This window comes from Hordeum vulgare, chromosome 3H (assembly GCF_904849725.1).
Source record: "Hordeum vulgare subsp. vulgare chromosome 3H, MorexV3_pseudomolecules_assembly, whole genome shotgun sequence".
Lineage (NCBI taxonomy): Eukaryota > Viridiplantae > Streptophyta > Magnoliopsida > Poales > Poaceae > Hordeum > Hordeum vulgare.
In genome coordinates this window covers 572,760,412-572,781,747 of record NC_058520.1, presented here as the reverse complement: position 1 = coordinate 572,781,747, position 21,336 = coordinate 572,760,412, and the positions used below count along the sequence as shown (strand labels likewise).

The window sequence follows — 21,336 nt, the reverse complement described above, 5'->3', positions numbered from 1 at the left end:
CTTTGCTCTCGCTCGGCTTCTGTAAGTGTCTTGGTCTCTGGCAAACCCAAGCCACCACGGGTAAGAAGGACCGAAGCCTCGCGTTCGTCCTCCATGTTCGTCATTGCCGAGGACCAGTGTGAGCAAATCTTTCTCTCTATCTGCAGTGAACTTTCTTTTTCCCTCCTTAATTTCTTTCACTATATTTTTCCAATTCTCCCTGGGTATCCTAAGATCGTCACTGCAGATGAGGTCCCCTGTTTCTTCATCGTACGAACCACCATGCGCAAGGAACCAATTTCTTGCTCTCAATTCCCACTCATCACGGAGTGGTTCAGGTATGATGCCTTTAGCTAGCAGATCTTGCTCTTTATTATCCCACTTTGGGATGGCAGTCTCATAGCCGCTGGCCCCAGCTTGTGGTGATATTTATTCTTGTCGGCATTTTTCTTGTTCTTTTCTGATAATGCCTGGGCATATTCTGACTCCTTGTACTCTTGAAATGCCTTCCAGTGATTCGCCTGCTTGGCTAGATACCCCTCGAATACTAGCACTTTCTTTGTCTTCAGATAGTTTTTCCATAGCTTCTTCTTCTAGCTACGGAACAGTTCGGCCATCTTCTTTAGAGTCCACTGCTTGACTTTGGCCCTCGGTTTGTCTGCGGCGTCTTCATTCTCACATTCTGGCAGGTTGAAATGTGACATGTGATCATTCCAAAGATTATCTTTGTACCTTTCGGCGACATAGTCACTATCGGCTGCCCCTTTGCGCTTGTTCCACTCCCGAACGCTGATCGGGACGTGATCCCTAACGAGAACTCCGCATTGCTTCTTTAATGTGTCAGCAGCATTCTTAGGAAGCTTGGGTTCGCCCGTCGGCAATATCATCTCAAAGGTGTAATGCGTCCGTGCATCCAACTTTCTAGTCGGGCCTCGTTTCGTAGCTTTGCTCGATGTGGAGGCCTAAGAGGGAGAAACATTCGTCAAATGAATGTATATGTATACAATATAGAGCTATCTCCAATATTTTTCACATATTACAAGTGATTGTCGAACTTCATATGTATACCTCACCGGACTTTATTATTTCTCCACCGGATTCTCCACCGGCTTCTCCATCAGTGGAGCTATCACCTTCTCCGTCATTGGACCTAGCTCCTGCCCCATCGGCTTCATCTTCGTGTCGGTCGACCTCCACTCCATATCCGGAGGGGTTTAGATATGACGACGGAGATTCAGCTGGTTCAACGTCGGGGCCGTCTTTGATTATATCTTAGAACAGTTCTTCCTCTTCGAGGTTCCTGATATGTGGATCCATAGTTCTGCAAAAAACGAACATTTGATTAACTAATAAACTAACAAACTATATAAGAGGGGTTGGAAACTTCGAAGTGTCGTTTTATATAGGAGGACCTTTAGTCCCGGGTCTTGCCTAGAACCTAAACTCTAAAATATGTCTAACGGATTCTCTTAACCTTTAAGGATTTAACAAAATGGCGACATTCTAGATGTGTAGAAAATGATCCTATGTTCCTGATCTCATCTACCCTTCTATATGTCACATTGTCTAGTGTCGAAGGACTTTGTTGAACTTTGTACCAAAAAAGAATTATTCTATCAGGAACTCCGTTCCAAAACAACTTTAGTCCCGGGTCGTGGCTCCACCCGGGACTCCTAGATTTCTGCATAGTATTCAAAGTAGGAGTACTTTTCCAATTTGAGCATTCAATAAGCAAAACCAAATCGTAAAATAAAGTAGTATTCAAATTAGCATGCATTCAATTCTAAGCAAAACTACATCATCTCTTTTGTCCGTACATCGTCGAATATTATCACTAATAATCCTCGAATACTATGATACATATAGCATCACTGATACAGCCAGAACCGTAGCACCCGACGGGTATCGTCGCGGGCGGTGGACACCCAAAGAGAAGGAACCATCACAGGATCATAGCTCCAATGAGATCCTCGAAGAACCTGCCAGGTATGCTCGAACCTGCCCTCCAACGCAACCATGTAGCGACGGACGTGCTCATCCTCCTCGCTGACACGGTGACGTACCACCTCCGCGGTGTCCGGAAGCCTCGGCACCGTCACTGTCCCACGCGACCGCCACCAAACAAGGATCGGGTCAACAACGGGCTGGCTCCTCACCAAACTACGCCCCTTGGAAGGTAGCACCTCCCAATACCAGCCGGGCGGAGCCCAGTCCCGGACATGGCCCCTCTGATCAAGCAGGTGTCCTCCGCCGAGTCGACGACGAGGATGCGGGATAGGCATCGTAAAATGAACTAAAAAAATAAACTAGTTCTATTAATTTTCTTAATAAAAATAAACCATTAACACTTAAGCATATACAATAGCAAAATTAAACTATTAACACTTAAGCATATACAATAGCAAAATTAAGCAATAATCTAAGAAACACTAATTAAGCATCTATATACGTAGAAATGTCTTCTTCTTCTTCTTCTTCTTCTTCTTCGTCTTCTTCTTCTTCTTCTTTCTTATTTTCTTCTCCGCTTCTTCTTCAACTTCTCTTCTTCTACTTCTCCTCTTCTTATAGTTTTCCTCTTCTTCTCCTCTCCTCCTCTTCTTATTCTCCTTTTTCTTCTTTTCTTCTCCTCCTCTTCTTATTTTCCTTTTTCCTAATCTTATTTTCTTATTTTTGTTCATCTTTCTTCTTCTTGTAACCCTAACCTAATTCTAAATATTACTAACCCTAATAATCTAGCACAAACCTAATAACAATAGGAATTAAGTGACAAAAAAATCTTTTTTTTTCTTCTTTTCTTCCCCTTTTCTTCTTTTCTTCTCCTTTTTCTTCTTTTCTTCCCTTTTTCTTCCTTTCTTCTCCTTTTTCTTCCTTTCTTCTCCTTTTTCTTCCTTTCTTCTCCTTTTTCTTCTTTTCTTCTCCTTTTTCTTCCTTTCTTCTCCTTTTTCTTCCTTTCTTCTCCTTTTTCTTCCTTTCTTCCCTTTTTCTTCCTTTCTTCTCCTTTTTCTTCCTTTCTTCTCCTTTTTCTTCTTTTCTTCTCCTTTTTCTTCTTTGCTTCTCCTTTTTCTTCTTTTCTTCTCCTTTTTCTTCCTTTCTTCTCCTTTTTCTTCCTTTCTTCCCTTTTTCTTCGTTTCTTCTCCTTTTTCTTCTTTTCTTCTCCTTTTTCTTCTTTTCTTCCCTTTTTCTTCTTTTCTTATCCTTTTCCTTCTTTTCTTCTACCGGCCGGAGTGTTGGGGAGGAGGGGGCGGGGGGCTTACCGGCCGGAGGCGTCGACGACGGCGAGGAGGACGGCGGCGCGCGGCGAGGAGGACGACGGCGGCGAGGAGGACGACAGGCGGCGGCGAGGAGGACGGCGGGCAGCCTGACAGTGTCGTCGAGTTCGTCGGTGCCGCGCCGGGCAGAGGAAGAAGAGAGAACGAAATGCGATTTGGGTTGGAAATTTTCTAACTCCCGCCTATATAGGTGGATCTTTAGTCCCGGTTTGGGGCTTGAACCGGGACTAAAGACACCCTTTAGTCCCGGGTGGAGCCACGACCCGGGACTAAAGGCCCTTTTTCGGCAAACCAAAAGGCGGGAAGCGGGGATCTTTAGTCCTGGTTCGGGGCTCGAACCGGGACTAAAGACACCCTTTAGTCCTGGGTGGAGCCACGGCCCGGGACTAAAGGCCCGTGCTCGGCAGGCGGCAGGCGAGGGGCTTTAGTCCCGGGTCATGGCTCCACCCAGGACTAAAGCCCCTCCGCTAGTTGCACGATAAGTTTAGTCCCACCTCGCCCAGCGAGGGGGACTAACACTAGTTTATAAGCCCCGTCGCAGCATCACCATCGAGCTCCTCTCTAAAGCAGGCTTACGAGCCTAAACTGACTGTAAATTTAAAAATTGAAACTATATTTGAAATTATGCCAAAAATTAAACCTGAATTCAAAGTGAGGTCACTTTGAATTTAGGTTTAATTTTCTCTATAAATTCTCATATAGTTTCAATTTTTTCCTATTTTCAAAATTAACTATTTTGTTATTTTCAATTAAAAACTATGTTTATTAAAATTCTTTTTGCATATTTGAGAATTTGACAAAACTATGATAATGAAAAGTGTTTGAAATTGAATAAATAATTCAAAACTATTTTCTATTTTCAAAATTAATTATTTTGACTATCCAAACTATTAACTATTTTGTTATTTTCAATTAAAAACTATGTTTATTAAAATTCTTTTTGCATATTTGAGAATTTGACAAAACTATGATAATGAAAAGTATTTGAAATTAAATAAATAATTCAAAACTATTTTCCCTCGACTCCGTCGGCCGCCGGGAATCCGCTTGAGAGGCAAGTCTTCAATGAGTCTCTCCAGCCGACATTGGGATTAGGTTTGTCCTGTGCTATTTTTTCTCCAATGCGAGCAAGATTTCTCATATATGTTCTGCTCATATTCTGCATCTGAAGCTCAAGTAATCAGTCAGAAGTTAGGACCATGATTTCTTTTTCTAGATGTGGATTATGCCTGTGGATTTTCCCCCGTATTCATCCGAATCATAAGAACAGAGTGATCTGGCCATTTATCCATACTCGATGGTTCTTTAATCCGCATGGTTCTTTAAGCTTTCTTGTTTTTAAGCTCTCTATGAAGAAGCTAATAGATGGACAATATGTGCTTCTCTGTTTAGCAAAAGCAGTAGATCTCGGATTACTGTTCACATCAAATCCATTGTTTTGAACCCGGACCTTACTTTCCTCACTGGTGCACATGGAAAGGCAAATATGGCAGGGTCCTCTGAAGAAACAATAAAAAGCCAAGGAAACGGCATATAAAATGTTTTAAACTGCAAACATATTAGGCCAATCCCCAATGGATTGTCGGTAAACACTGCTATACTACATACATCCAGCATATCTTCCTTTGTGAACCACAAATTTGATCACGAATTCACGATTCATTGCATAGAAATTCTCTATTTCAACAGCAGCTCCAGTCCTATTTTCTTATCAGAGTACAAAACATTCAGTCCTAGCACCCACGGGCCATGGTCAAACGTACAACGGTATGCTGATCTGGTATGTAAATTTTACAGTATCACAATCGCATATTCTTCCTTTTTTCAATTAGGTAATACAGATGGATTATGCACTCGAGCACTTTCCATGCGAATATACAATTGTCATACTCCAGCTGCCTGGGAAGAACAAGGACTGGAAATGCACATTCTGCATCAGGCCATCCGGCGTGTGTGCTGCAGGTCGGTGCAACCTCTATTTGGGAAACTTTGCCCGTGACAATCATGTTAGAGCAGGTGATATCTGCCTCTTCCAACCAATGACAAATGTTAAGCAGAGAAGATTCGTAGTGAAAGTGCATATTCTTCACAAAATGATCACTGATGGCACTACTCAGTCGTCAGGAGGCAAAGGACAAGATTCCCATGGATGCCTGAAGGAAGGCTCGTCCCATAATTATAAATCATAAAATACCCCTGCAGTATCTTATACTTCTAAGGAATTTTCAGGTTAAGTTTGTTCTTAAGTTAAATCAGTTACCCACTTACCCTTTAATCTCTTACTCTTCATTTTCTTTTCTACAGGAGAAAATCGAGCTACAGATGAGGTTATGGAGTTGGATGATCTTCAGACGCTCTCGAAGGATTATGTCTTATCAGGGAAATGTGACATTACAGTAGCATCCATGTTTTGTTTCCCCAACATTGTTATTTATTTAGCTAATATTCTGTAGCTACGTACATTTTCTTGTTCTCAAACTTTTTAGGGAAGTCGGTATTTTGGTTTTAACTCAAAACGTCTAAAGGATATGTTTACAACAACATGCATGTGCATTGCTAAATCAGCATTATGTGTGTATTGAATTCGAACATAAGCACGTGGCAGTCGTGAGACTTTAGGTTTTGGAATTTTTTGTCTTTCATATTTAAGATTCCCTTTATATTCGACGAGAAGCCAGTCGGGACCTTGATACTGAAAAGGACTTCAAAGAAGATTTCCTTTTCTTCCTTAGTAAGAGCGTAGCTGGCACGCCCTTGAAACTGCCCTGGATGCATCCATCTCTTCCTTTATGACGTTCTTGGTCCTCCCGTGCTTCTGGTGTATCTTTTGACTTCCCATACAAGCCCAGGAAGCCTAGAATATTCACGCAGAGATTCTTCGTCAGGTGCATCACGTCGATTGCCGAGTGGACCTCATGGACTTCCCAGTAGGGTAGCTCCCAAAATATAGATTTCTTCTTCCACATGGGTACGCGCTTATTAGGGCCGTTAGGAACAGGTTGGCTGCCAGGACCCTTTCCAAAGATTACTTTTAATTCTTTGACCATATCAAATACTTCAGCACCAGTACAGATGACAGGCTTCCCCCGGGGTTCTGCCTTGCCATTGAAATGCTTGCCTTTTTTGTTTAAGGGATGCTTGGGCGGAAGAAAACGACGATTGTACGGGTACACATTCTTCCTACATTTGTCCAGATATATACTTTCTGTCTGATCCAAACAGTGCGTGCATGCATTGTATCCCTTGTTTGACTGTCCTGAAATGTTACTAAGAGCATGACAATCATTGATGGTTACGAAAAGCAACGCTCGAAGGTCAAATTCCTCTTGTTTGTGCTCGTCCCACACACGTACACCTGGTTCGGCCCACAGCTGTGAAAGTTCATCAACTAATGGCCTTAGGTACACATCAATATCGTTGCCGAGTTGCTTTGGACCTTGGATAAGCACTGGCATCATAATGAATTTCCGCTTCATGCACAACCAAGGAGGAAGGTTGTAGATACATAGAGTAACGGGCCAGGTGCTGTGACTGCAACTCTGCTCCCCAAAAGGATTCATGCCATCTGTACTCAGACCTAACCATAAGTTCCTTGTGTCAGCTGCAAATCTCGGGAACTCTCTCTCGATTTTTCTCCACCGCCGACCATCAGCGGTGTGCCTCAACTTATCGTCTTTCATACGATCTTCCATGTGCCATCGCAACAACTTCGCATGATCTTTATTTATGAACAGACGTTACAACCGTGGTATTATAGGTGCATACCACAACACCTTGGCAGGAACCCTCTTCCTGGGTGGCTTGCCCTCAATATCACCAGGGTCATCTTTTCTGATCTTATACCGCAATGCAGTGCATACCGGGCATTTATCCATATTCTCGTACTTCTCACCGCGGTACAGGATGCGGTCATTAGGGCATGCATGTATCTTCTGCACGTCTAATCCTAGAGGGCAGACAAGCTTCTTTGCTTCGTACGTGCTGGCGGGCAATTTGTTCTTTCTTGGAAGCATTTTCTTCATCAGTACCAGCAACTTTTCGAATGACGAGTCAGTCACACCGGTCTCTGCCTTCCACTTCAGCAATTCCAGTGTGCTACCCAGCTTCTTCTGGCCATCTTCACAAGTTGGGTACAACAATTTGTTGTGGTCCTGTAACATCTGCTCGAACTGCAACCTCTCCTTTTCTGTGTCGCAACCTCGCCGTGCATCAGAAATGACCCGGCCAAGATCATCAGCGGGCTCATCTGGTTCCCGTCTTCATCCTGATCTTCTTCTTCATTGTCTTCCATTGCGGTATCAGCATACTCAGGGAACATAGATCGGTAGTTGTCATCATCGTTCTCTTCTTCTTCATTGTCGTCTTCCATCATAACCCCTCTTTCTCCGTGCTTGGTCCAAACATTATAGCCCGACATAAAACGACCGCAGCAGGTGGCTCTGAATGACTCTTGAGGAAGTGTAATCCTTCTCATTCCGACATTCAACACATGGACAAAACATATAGACACCACCATGCTTGTTCGCATCGGCTGCATCTCGAAAAGAATGCACGCCTTCTCTGTAAGAGGATGTGCGTCGATCACCGTACATCCATGGATGGCTCATCTGCGTTATACGACAGTATATCAAATACAATCACGATCCTAAAAATTAGTACCGCACGGTCTAGACGAGGAAATATAGTTGCTAACCTTTTAGAATAAGTAGAAATAAAGAGGAAGAGGTTTAAGCGTGGCTCAGGCATCTCATATCGTAGTTGTGTTCGGTGAACTGAAGCGGCATCGCTCTAACACACATTTCAACAAACACCTCTAGTGCATCCAAAAAAACGGAGAGCTAGGAAACACCCACACTCTTCCATCCAACAAAAATGCAAGGAAGAGGGGAGAGGGGGGCTGTGCTATATATAGGCAGAGGACTTTAGTCCCGGTTTGAGACACAAACCGGGACTAAAGGTGGCGCATGTGCGGGCTGCACACCGCGTAGCCCTTTAGTCCCGGTTTGAGACACAAACCGGGACTAAAGGCTCCTTACGGGCCGGGACCAAAGCCTCGTGGGAGGCATTGCGATTTGGGGCGACGTGGCCGGGCCTTTAGTCCCGGCCCAGAGGCAGGCCGGGACTAAAGGGTCCAGGCCAAAGGCCCGTTTTCCACTAGTGTCGGGACCACCAGAAGGGTTTCGGGGGTCCACCGGGAGGGGCCACCAGACCCGAGAGGCCATGTGGCCTAAAGTGGATGGGAACCAGCCCCTAGCTGGGCTGGTGCGCCGCCCATCAAAGCCCAATGCACATAGGGCAGCAAACCCTAGGGCGTGGTGGCTGCCTTGGGTGGCAAGCCACCCCCTAGGGCGCCACCCCTCCTCTTGGGTCGCCGCCCCTCCATCTAGGGTGCGCTGCACCACCTAGGGGATACCCTAGGGTGGCCGTCCAACCCTCCCCCTCCTCATATATATACCCAAGGGTCTGGGAGGGCTACACACACAATTTCATCTCTCCCTCGGCACTGCCCTACCTCTCCTCCTCATCGTCCTCCGTAGCCCTTGCCAAAGCCCTGCCGGAGTAGCACGCAGCTCCACCATCACCACGCCATCGTGCGGCCGGAGCTCTCCCTCAACTTCTCCTCTCTCCTTTCTGGATCAAGGTGAAGGAGATGTCACCGGGCTGCATGTGTGTTGAACGCGAAGGCGTCGTTGTTCGGCGCTTAGATCAGAATGTTCTGCGATCTGAATCGCTACGAGTATGACTCCATCAATCGCGTTCATAGTAATGCTTCCGCTTAGCTATCTTCAAAGGTATGAAGATGCTCTACCCCCTTACTCGTTGCTGGTTTCTCCTAGATAGATCTTGGTGTGACGTAGGAATTTTTTTTGAATTACTATTACATTCCCCAACAGTGGCATCAGAGCTAGGTTCTATGAGTAGATTCTATGCACGAGTAGAACACAAAAGTTATGGGCGATGATTTTGTCAATTGCTTGCCCTTACTAGTACAATATTTTTTTGGGGGTATAGTGAGATGAAGCGGGCCGTACCTACTTTACACGTACGCTTACATGAGACTTGTTCCACCGCCTGACATGCACTTGTTGCATAAGGTGGCTAGCGGGTGTCTGTGTCTTCCACTTTAGTGGAATTGGATTCGATGAAAAGGGTCCTTATGAAGGGTAAATAGCATTGGAATATCAACGTTGTGGTTGTCCCATAGGTAAGAAGCGTTCTTGCTAGAAACCCAAATCAGCCACGTAAAACTTGCAACAACAATTAGAGGACGTCTAACTTGTTTTTGCAGGGTATGCTATGTGATGTGATATGGCCAAAAGGATGTGATGCTATATATGTGATGTATGAGATTGATCATGTTCTTGTAATAGGTTTCACGACTTGCATGTCGGTGAGTATGAGAACTGGCACGAGCTATAGGAGGTGTCTTAATTTATTGTATGAGATGCAACACCATGTGATTACTTTACTTTATTGCTAACCGTTAGCCATAGTAGTAGAAGTAATAGTTGTCGAGACAACTTCACGGAGACACACTGATGGAGATCATGGTGTCATGCCGGTGACAATGATGATCATGACGTGCCCCAAAGATGGAGATCAAAGGAGCAAGATGATATTGTCCATATCATGTCACTAGATGATTGCATGTGATGTTTATCATGTTTTTCATCTTATTGCTTGGATCGACTGTAGCAAAGATAAGATGATCCCTCGTTAAAATTTCTAGATAAGTATTCCCCTAAGTGTGCACCATTGCGAAGGATCGTTGTCTCGAAGCACCACGTGATGATCAGGTGTGATATATTCTAAAGTTCACATATAACGGGTGTAAGCCAGATTTACACACGCAAAACATTTAGGTTGACTCGATGAGCCTAGCATGTACAGACATGGCCTTGGAATACGAGAGACCGAAAGGTCGAACATGAGTCGTATGGATGATACGATCAGCATGGAGATGCTCACCATTCATGACTAGTCCGTGTCACGTGATGATCCGACACTGGCTAGTCAACGTGGATCATGTATCACTTGGATGACTGGAGGGATGTCTATCTGAGTGGAAGTTCATTAAATAATTTGATTAGGTGAACTTAATTATCATGAACTTAGACTAAAATTGTCTTTACAAATAGTGTAGATCCAATGGCCCATGCAAATGTCCCACTAAACTTCAACGCGTTCCTAGAGAAAACCAAGCTGAAAGATGATGGAAGCAACTATGTATACCGGGCTCGTAATTTAAAGCTCATACTCAGTGCTTCTAAGAAGGGCTATGTCTTTGATGCACCGCTAGGTGATCCTCCCGTTCTTGCTGCAGCCCAGGACATTCAGAATGCCTGGCAGTCGCGGAGTGATGACTACTCCCTGGTTTAGTGCGACATGCATTACAGTTTAGAACCAGGGCTCCAAAGGCGTTTTGAGCAACATGGAGCATATGAGATGTTCCACGAGTTGAAACTAGTTTTTCAAGCTCATGCCCGGGTCGATAGATATGAAGTCTCCGACAAGTTCTTCAGTTGTAAGATGGAGGAAAATGGGTCTGCCAGTGAGCACATACTTAGAATGTCTGGGTTGCACAACCACTTGTCTGTGCTGGGAGTTGAACTTCCGGATGATGCGGTGATTGACAGAATCCTCCAATCACTTCCACCTAGATATAAGGGCTTTGTGATGAACTACAACATGCAAGGGATGGAGAAGACCATTCCCGAGTTGTATTCAATGCTGAAATCAGCGGAGGTGGAAATCAAGAAAGAACATCAAGTGTTGATGGTGAATAAGATTACCAGTTTCAAGAAAGGCGAGGGTAAAAAGAACTTCAAGAAGGATGGCAAAGCAGTTCCCACGCCCGGTAAACCAGTTGCTGGGAAGAAGCCACAGAAAGGACCTAAGCCTGAGACTGAGTGCTATTATTGCAAGGGAACCGGTCACTCGAAGCGGAACTGCCCCAAGTACTTAGCGGATAAGAAGGCCGACAACGTCAAAGGTATATATGATCTACATGTTATTGATGTGTACATTACCAGCGCTCATAGTAGCTCCTGGGTATTTGATACCGGTGTTGTTGCTCACATTTGCAACTCAAAATAGGAACTGCGGAATAAGCGGAGGCTGACAAAGGACGAGGTGATGATGCGCGTCGGGAATGGTTCCAAGGTCGATGTGATCGCCGACGGCACGCTGCCTCTACATCTACCTTTGGAATTAATTTTAAACCTTAATAGTTGTTATTTAGTACCAGCTTTGAGCATGAACATTGTATCGGGATCTTGCTTGATGCGAGATGGCTACTCATTTAAATCTGAGAATAATGGTTGTTCCATTTATATGATTGATATGTTTTATGGTCATGCCCCGCTGATCAATGGTTTATTCTTGATGAATCTCAAACGTGATGTTACACATATTCATAGTGTGAGCACCAAAAGATGTAAGGTTGATAATGATGTCCCACATACTTGTGGCACTGCCGACTTGGTCATATCGGTGTGAAGCGCATGAAGAAACTCCATACAAATGAACTTTTGGAGTCTCTTGATTTTGAATCATTTGACACATGCGAACAGTGCCTCATGGGCAAGACGACCAAGACTCCATTCTACGGAACAATGGAGTGAGCAACCAACTTGTTGGAAATAATACATACCGATGTATGCGGTCCAATGAGCGTTGAGGCTCGCGGTGGCTATCGTTATGTTCTCACCCTCACAGATGACTTAAGAAGATATGGGTATGTCTACTTAATGAAACACAAGTCTGACACCTTTGAAAGGTTCAATGAAATTTCAGAGTGAGGTAGAGAATCAATGTGACAAGAAAATAAAGTTCCTACGATCTGATCGTGGATGAGAATATTTGAGTCACGAGTTTGGCACGCACTTGAGGAGATCTGGCATTGTTTCACACCTCAGACCGTGTGGCACACCGCAGCGTAACAGTGTGTCCCAACATCGTAATCGCACTTTATTGGATATGGTGTGATCTATGATGTCACTTACGGATTTACCGCTATCATTTTGGGGATATGCATTGGAAACTGCCGCATTCACTTTAAATAGGGCACTGTCTAAATCCGTTGAGGCGACACTGTATGAATTATGGTTTGGCAAGAAACCTAAGGTGTCGTTTCTGAAAGTTTGGGCCTGCGATGCTTATGTGAAGAAACTTCAACCTGAGAAGCTCGAACCCAAAAGCGGAAAAATGTGTCTTCATAGGATACCCTAAGGAAACTATCATGTATACCTTCTATCTTAGATCCAAAGGCAAAATCTTTGTTGCCAAGAACGGATCCTTTCTAGAGAAAGAGTTTCTCTCGAAAGATGTAAGTGGGAGGAAAGTAGAACTTGATGAGGTAATCGTGCCTCCTCTCGAACCGGAGAGTAGCACAACACAAGAAATTTTTTCTGAGATGCCTGCACCGGCTAGAGAAGAAGTTAATGATAATGATCATGAAACTTTAGATCAAGTTGCTACTAAACCTCGAAGGTCCACAAGGACACGTTCCGCACCAGAGTGGTACGGCAACCCTGTCAGGGAAATCATGTTGTTGGACAACAGTGAACCTTCGAACTATGAAGAATCGATGGCGGGCCCGAATTTCAACAAATGGCTTGAAGCTATGAAATTCGAGATAGGATCCGTGTATGAGAACAAAGTATGGACTTTGGTGGACTTGCCCGATGATCGGCGAGCCATAGAAAATAAATGGATCTTTAAGAAGAAGACTGACGCGGATGATAACGTGACCATCTATAAGGCTCGACTTGTCGCTAAGGGTTATCGACAAGTTCAAGGGATTGACTACGATGAGACCTTCTCACCGTAGAGATGCTGAAGTTGGTACGAATCATGTTAGCAGTTGCCGCATTTTATGATTACGAGATCTGGCAAATGGACGTTAAAACGGCATTCCTGAACGGCTTTCTTAAGGAAGAATTGTATATGATACAACCGAAAGATTTTTTTCGATCCTAATAATGCTGACAAGGTATCCAAGCTCCAGTGCTCCATCTATGGGCTGGTGCAAGCATATCGGAGTTGGAACATTCGCTTTGATGAGGTGATCAAAGCGTTTGGGTTTGTACAGACTTATGGGGAAGCCTGTATTTACAAGAAAGTGAGTGGGAGCTCTGTAGCATTTCTCATATTATATGTGGATGACATATTGTTGATGGGAAATGATATAGAACTTTTGGAAAGCATAAAGGCCTATTTGAATAAGTGTTTTTCAATGAAGGACCTTGGAGAAGCTGCTTACATATTAGGCATCAAGATCTATAGAGATAGATCGAGACGCCTCATTGGTCTTTCACAAAGCACATACCTTGACAAGATATTGAAGAAGTTCAATATGGATAAGGCCAAGAAGGGGTTCTTGCCTATATTACAAGATGTGAGGTTGAGCACAGCTCAACGCCCGACCACGGTAGAAGATAGAGAAAAGATGAGTACCGTCCCCTATGCTTCATCCATAGTCTCTATTATGTATGCCATGCTGTATACCAGACCTGATGTGAACCTTGCCATAAGTTTGGTAGGGAGGTACCAAAATGATCCAAGAGTGGATCACTGGACAGCGGTCAAGAATATCCTAAAGTACCTGAAAATGACTAAAGATATGTTTTTCGTTGATGGAGGTGTCGAAGATCTCTTCGTAAAGGGTTATGTCGATGCTAGCTTCGACACAGATCCGGATGTCTCCAAGTCAAAAACCAGATACGTGTATATTTTGAATGGTGGGGCAGTCAGCTGGTGCAGTTGCAAGCAAAGCGCTATGGGGGCATCTACATGTGAAGTGGAGTACATAGCTGCTTCATAAGCAGCGTACGAAGGAGTGTGGATGAAGGAGTTCATCACCGACCTAGGAGTGATTCCAGTGTGTCGGGCCCAAAGACTCTCTTCTGTGACAACACTAGAGCTATTGCCATTGCCAAGGAGCCCAGGTTTCACCAGAAGACCAAGCACATCATGCGTCGCTTCAACTCCATACGTGGATACATCCAGGATGGAGATATAGATATTTGTAAAGTACATACGGATCTGAATGTCGCAGATCCGTTGACTAAACCTCTTCCACGAGCAAAACATGATCAGCACCAGAGCTGTATTGGTGTTCGATACATCACAATGTAACTAGATTATTAACTCTAGTGCAAGTGGGAGACGGTTGGAAATATGCCCTAGAGGCAATAATAAAGTGGTTATTATATTTCCTAGTTCATGATAATTGTCTATTATTCATGCTATAATTGTATTAACCGGAAACCGTAATACATGTGTGAATACATAGACCACAATGTGTCCCTAGTGAGCCTCTAGTTGGCTATATCGTTGATCAATAGATGGTCATGGTTTCCTGACCATGGACATTATATGTCATTGATAATGGGATGACATCATTAGGAGAACGATGTGATGGAAAAGACCAAATCCTAAGCATAGCACAAGAACATGTAGTTCGTCTGCTAAAGATTTTTTAATGTCAAGTATCATTTCCTTACACCATGAGATTGTGCAACTCCCGGATACCATAGGAGTGCTTTGGGTGTATCAAATGTCACAACGTAACTGGGTGATTATAAAGGTGCACTACAGGAATCTCCGAAAGTGTGTGTTGGGTTGCTACAAATCGAGACTTGGATTTGTCACTCCGTGTGACGGAGAGGTATCTCTGGACCCACTCAGTAATGCATCATCATAATGAGCTCAATGTGACTAAGGAGTTAACCACGGGATGATGTGTTACGGAACGAGTAAAGAGACTTGCCGCTAACGAGATTGAACAAGGTATAGGGATACTGACGATCAAATCTCGGGCAAGTATCATACCGATAGATAAAGGGAAGTCCATACGGTATTGATTGAATCCCCGACATCGTGGTTCATCCGATGAGATCATCGTGGAATTTGTGGGAGCCAACAAGGGTATCCAGATCCCGCTTTTGGTTATTGACCAGAGAAGTGTCTCGGTCATGTCTGCATGGTTCTTGAACCCGTAGGGTCTACACACTTAAGGTTCGATGACGCTAGAGTTGTAATGGGAATAGTATGTGGTTACCGAAGGTTGTTCGGAGTCCCGGATGAAATCCTAGACGTCACTAGGAGTTCCGGAATGGTCCGGAGGTAAAGGTTCATATATAGGAAGTGGAGATTTGATCGTCGGAAAGGTTTCGGGGGTCATCTGTATTGTACTCGGACCACCGGAAGGGTTCCGGGGGTCCACCGGGAGGGGGCACCAGCCCCGAGAGTGGCTAAAAGTGGGCTAAAAGTAGATGGAACCAGCCCCTAGCTTGGCTGGTGTGCCACCCACCAAAGCCCAATGTGCATAGGGCACCAAACCCTAGGGCGTGGTGGCTGCCTTGGTTGGATGGCCACCCCCTAGGGCGCCACCCCTCCTCCTGTTGGGTCGCCGCCTCTCCATGTACGGTGCGTCGCACCACCTAGGGGAAACCCTAGGGTGGCTGGCCAGCCCTCCCCCTCCTCGTATATATAACCAAGGGTTTGGGAGGGCTGCACACACAATTTCATCTCTCCCACGGCGCAACCTGCCTCTCCTCCTCCTCGTCCTCCGTAGCGCTAGGCAAAGCCGTGCCGGAGTACCACACAGCTCCACCGTCACCACGTCGTTGTGCTGCCAGAGCTCTCCCTGAACTTCTCCTCTCTCCTTGCTGGATCAAGGTGAAGGAAACATCACCGGGTTGCACGTGTGTTGGACACGGAGGCGCCGTTATTCGACGCTTAGATCGGAATCTTCCACGATCTGAATCGCTACGAGTACGACTCCATCAACCGCGTTCATAGTAACGCTTCCGCTTAGCGATCTTCAAAGGTATGAAAATGCTCTACCCCCTTGCTGGTTGGTGGTTTCTCCTAGATAGATCTTGGTGTGACGTAGGAATTCTTTTTGAATTACTACTACGTTCCCCAACAAATAATAGTCTTCCCATGTTTGTCCCGGTGAGAAGGTGGCCTAACTCCAAACAATATGCCTTCTCCTCCATCAACCACGGCTTCATCCGCAAGACTAAGATCCTCGAACAATGGTGACCGGTGATCCCGCCCTAATACATTCGTGAAAGCTTCAGCCTCCTTTGCCGTGAACCCTTCCTCATCAACTTCTTCATCGGGACCGTCATCATCCGACTCGGATGCAATAGCCACGTGAGTACGGAATAGAATGGTCCATTGTCTCTTGCAAATTATATTTGTCCAAATCACGAAGGTGGTTGTCGTGGAGAACAGTATCGTCATTCTCATCATCATCATGCTCATCTAGAAATGGTTCAAGTTGGATCTTCGAAGTCTGGGTACTCGGTTGTTGTGTCAAAAGAGGTTTAATGTTGGCTTGTTTATTGATGCGTGGAGGACTTGCTTCACCAATCAGAGAGGCAACCCGGTTCAAATCCAAGTGCAAGTTAGGATCATCTATCTATTATATACTTAAAGTGACAGAAAAAGAACAGCTAAGATGTAACAATAAAAAAGATCTTAAAAGAACGGCTCGGATTTGCTTTAAAGTAGTACACATATGCATTAAAAAAAGGCACACGTAAAGAATCAGGTCACTTTATAAATACAAATTGTGTTACACACGGCTCTCCTCCAACACGTAAGCCTTTTCTCCCCTAATAATAAAGTGCGGAGCTCTTCTGCCGTCCGTCGTGGCAATTTTGCAGAAAAGCCCCTGTGTTTTGTTGAAATCAACCCGCAGTCCTTCATTAAGTGGAAAAAAGCCCTGTCCCATTACATCCGTCTTCCTCACCCCGCAGACCTCCTGCCCCCTTTGTATCTAGATTGAACCAGAGAGAGAATAAGAGGGGAGCCACCGCCGCCCGCGCCGCGGACGCCCCCGCCCCCGCCCTCACCCCAAGCCCTCGGCAAGCGCCACCGCCGCTGCCCCCCCCCCCCCGCCCCGAGAAGGAGAGGCGAGAGAGGAGAGGAAGGTTCCGAGAGATGGCAGTCCTGCAGCCGGGTGGAGGCGAGGCTGCTGGCCGGATCCAGGAGCACATGGCCCATGACTAGGCGGACGTCACCGGGGCCGCCGTGCGTACATCATCAAGGACCTCGGCATGGCGCTGGAGGTCGGCGACGGCCAAGAGGAGGAGGCCAATGTGCTGCCAGGGTCGGCGTTGTACCGACAGATGTTCTCGGCCATGGCGGCGACCGGCGACGGCGAGTTGTGCCTGCAGGGACTCATCACCGTCGTCGAGCGCCTGAATGACATCCACAAGTAAGGCAGGACAGGTGTTCGTCAAAATGCCGCAGCCGGATATGGACCCATCGTCATGTATTATTAGTTTTTCCGTGGACAAAAAATCAATCTCTATGTCATGTTTTTAACAAAAGATTTGTCGATGCTATCATCAACCGTTATATTATCATTTTTTTGCTTATTTGTGGATGTTATTCTTGTTTTCTTTTTGATGTTAACAACGGTATTTCAGTTCTTTTTACCAAGTGCGGTACTTTGATAAGTTAATAAATTGTTCTATGCTTGTAATCAAGGTGTTGACAAGGTAATAAATTGCTTCTTTAGACATCATATGATGTTCATACAAATTTGGCGGCTTTGACGATTGATGTAGAGAACTTTAAGTGGAATATCAACCAGATATTGTTGTACTAGTTTTAATGCGGATATGTTGAAAAATCTGTAGTAAAACTCATATCTTTATTCAGCATCGAGGGGCACTACTTTATTTGCTCAGTCCACTTACAGAAGCATGATTTATCATTTTCCCTTGTTAGCTTGCCATATAAGTAGTTATGCATCGCACTACATGACCTAAACAATCAATTATTCTTATCATATCTGTTGAAAGATAAAGATAACTTAGAACAGAGAAGTGATGTTCATTAGTTTGCTTTGAAATTTGTACTCAGTTGCTTTGCGACTTAATGTAATTATTATGACATGCAGATTATTGATCTGGCAAGACTAATCGGTGCCTGTGTTGTTGCACTTGGGCCTAGCATTGCTGGTAAGCTTAAACACATATTTTCCTCTTAGCCAACTTCAATTTTGTGTGCTTCTAAGATGGAAATAGTGGAGTACTCTCAAGTCATGCATACTAATGAACATGTCTCTTCGGGAATCTTCACACCAAGTGATGAACTAGCCCAGGAAGTCATTGCTGCATCTGAGTTATCGGGGGAGAAGTTCTGGAGATTGCCCATGGAGGAAAGCTACTTGGAGCAGATGAAGTCTGGTGTGGCTGACATGGTCAACACGGGCGGTCGACAGGGCGGTTCCATCACAGCTGCCCTATTCCTGAAACAGGTATAGCATCTCTCTAGAATGACCAAAGCATCCACATGTGTTCGTTGAAAAAGAAGGTCGCATCATACTTGTACTAGGTTGAGTTTTCCTCCGGCAGAGATGACGAACTCTAATGTGCTTGCATTGCAGTTTGTCGATGAGAAGGTTCAGTGGATGCACATTGACATGGCAGGCCCGGTGTGGAATGACAAGAAGCATGCCGCGACTGGCTTTGGCGTGTCCACCCCGGTGGAGTGGGTCCTCAAGAACTCATCATCATCCTGAATGAACTCCCCCCTGATTTCCATTGGTTCTGATAACAACGTCAGAGATTCATCTCTGTTCCAGTGAATGAATGGTTTTTATTTTCTTTTGGCTGGCATATGGAGTGTGGAGCGATAGAATAAGAAAGGGTTTGACGGAGGAAAATAAAGCAGCATGTCGTTGAACACTTCCCTTGTTAGATTAAACGGCGTTTCGTTTCTTCGTTTTCATATTGTGCCCGTGACTGGTCGTTTTCATATTGTGCCTGTGACTGGTGTGTGGTGACTGGTGAACATTTTTGCTACAATTAGTTTAACCTTATTATCGATGTATGTTAAAATTGATTATAAAAATGATGCACAATTGCATATGAAAAGTTGTGTCTTTTTTTCACCCGGTGCAACGCACGGGCATTTGTACTAGTCTATTAAAAAACTCTCCAAGTCAATCGGCGCATATACTTAGTACGTAATTACGGAAAATCTAAACACCACAAAAAAGAGTACGAGCATAATACATGTATTGAGGTCGTACAACACATATCTTTCTCTAATAATAAAGTAGCTACTACTTCTGCCGTACATCATTAGGATTATCCTCGAAGCTGACTTAAATTATCCACTATACCATCCATAAATGAAAAAAAAACGGTTCAAATTTTTTCTGTCAAAATCGTCATCGCGTGCGGTGATTAAGCTATGAGAACTTAAAGAATCATCAACGCACGCGCGGTTTGGTGGCTAGATCGCCTCTCTTCCACACAGCACACCCAAGTTCGATCCTTAATAGGCACAACTTTTTTCATCCCTATTATTTCTCTTTGTATATAGCAGCAAACCTGGGTTAATAGACCAGCCCATGTTCTATTATTTTAATATATATTTTCTTTAAATTAATTTGTGATTTTCCAAAATTCCAGTTTTTAGTTTTGAAAAAAAATGTTCATGAAATCATAGAATGTTTGGACATTAAAACAAAGGTTCAGAAAATCAAAAAACGTTCACAGATTCAAAAAATGTTCATGGTTTTAGAACAATGTTCGCATATTATAAAATAATTCACAAAATGTCTATGAATTTTCAAAAATGTTAAGAAAAACTAAAAAAATTACGAATACCCAAATTTGTTCCCGATGTACAAAAAATGTCATTGATTCAAAAAATGTTCAGTGAATAAAAAACTGTCCATGCATTTCAGAAAAAAGTTAAGTTTACATCAATCGACAAAACTTAGATCACATGAACACTGCTTTTCTCTTTTTAAGCAGCCCATGTTTTATTATTTCTCTTTGTATATAGCAGCAAACCTGGGTTAATGGACCAGCCCATGTTTTATTATTTTAATTTTTTTTCTTTAAAATAATTCGTGACTTTCCAAAATTCCATTATTTTAGTTTTGAAAAAAAATGTTCATGAAATCATAGAATGTTTGGACATTAAAACAAAGGTTCAAAAAATCATAAAACGTTCACAGATTCAAAAAAGTTCATGGTTTTAAAACAATGTTCGCATATTATAAAATAATTCATAGTCTATGAATTTTCAAAAATGTTAAGAAAAACTAAAAAAATTACGAATATCCAAATTTGTTCTTCATTTACAAAAAAATTCATTGATTCAAAAAATGTTCATAGAATAAAAAACTCTCCATGCATTTCAGAAAAAGATAAGTTTACATCAATCGACAAAACTTAGATCACATGAACACTGATTTTCTCTTTTTATCGCAGCAAACACGAGTTCATGGGCCAGCCCATGTTTTATTATTTCAATTTATTTTGTCCTTATTTAAATTAAATAATGATCTTTCAAAATTCCAATTGTTTTATTTCTGAAAAAAATTGTTCATGAAACCATAGAATGATTTGGAATTGAAACATAGGTTTAGGAAATAACAAACCGTTCATGGTTTAAAAAATTGATGATTTTTAAAAACTGTTCGCATGTTATAAAATGATTCAAAATTTTGAAAAATATATTCAGCAAATATAAAATGTTCATGATTTTTAAAATGACCATTTATTCAAAACATCTCAGTGAATTCGAAGAAAATGTCTATGAACTAAAAAACAACATTGAGATAAACTAAAAAAATCATGAATTTCAAAATTTATTCTCCATTTAAAAAAAAGTTTACAGACTGAGTAAAAAACTATCCATGCATTTCAGTAAAAAGATAGTGGACATCAATAAATAAAATTTGATCACACAAACACCACGACCATCATTAACGTGGATGGAAGAAAAGATAAGTGACAACATGATGGGCCACCGTGTTAAGTAGAACAAAAAGGATGCTCATATCTCGGGTATTGAGCCATACTTATTTGACTATAATATAATATTTTTGTCTTTCGTTGCAACGCACGGACATATATGCTAGTGCCTATTAAATGATATAAACGCTTAAACGGGAACCAACTTAGAAAAATTTAAACACCAAAAAAATAGAGTCCATACATAATATATGTGTTGAGGCCGTTCATGATTTCAGCAAAATAACCAATCCGGTGTACTTCCTTTTCTATATTAAATAATTAATCCGGGCTACTTTAGTGCT

General features: G+C 43.3%; 1 protein-coding gene across 1 annotated transcript; it reads left to right on the top strand.

The window, feature by feature from the left end:
- Positions 1-17,323: 17,323 nt before the first annotated feature.
- Positions 17,324-18,840, top strand: LOC123442070 (leucine aminopeptidase 2, chloroplastic-like). The gene is made up of 6 exons (XM_045118182.1): positions 17,324-17,484; positions 17,601-17,623; positions 17,730-17,770; positions 18,175-18,232; positions 18,344-18,534; positions 18,664-18,840. The coding sequence occupies exons 1-6, from the start codon at positions 17,324-17,326 to the stop codon at positions 18,796-18,798; spliced, it is 609 nt and encodes a 202-aa protein (XP_044974117.1). The 3' UTR covers positions 18,799-18,840.
- Positions 18,841-21,336: the final 2,496 nt, after the last annotated feature.

Coding starts and splice junctions, on each gene's coding strand:
- LOC123442070 (XM_045118182.1), top strand. CDS start 17,324: ATGGCGCTGGAGGTCGGCGACGGCCAAGAGGAGGAGGCCAATGTGCTG. Junction 17,624..17,729: donor TGTCGATGCTATCATCAACC/GTTATATTATCA, acceptor TACTTTGATAAG/TTAATAAATTGTTCTATGCT. Junction 18,535..18,663: donor CTGCCCTATTCCTGAAACAG/GTATAGCATCTC, acceptor CTTGCATTGCAG/TTTGTCGATGAGAAGGTTCA.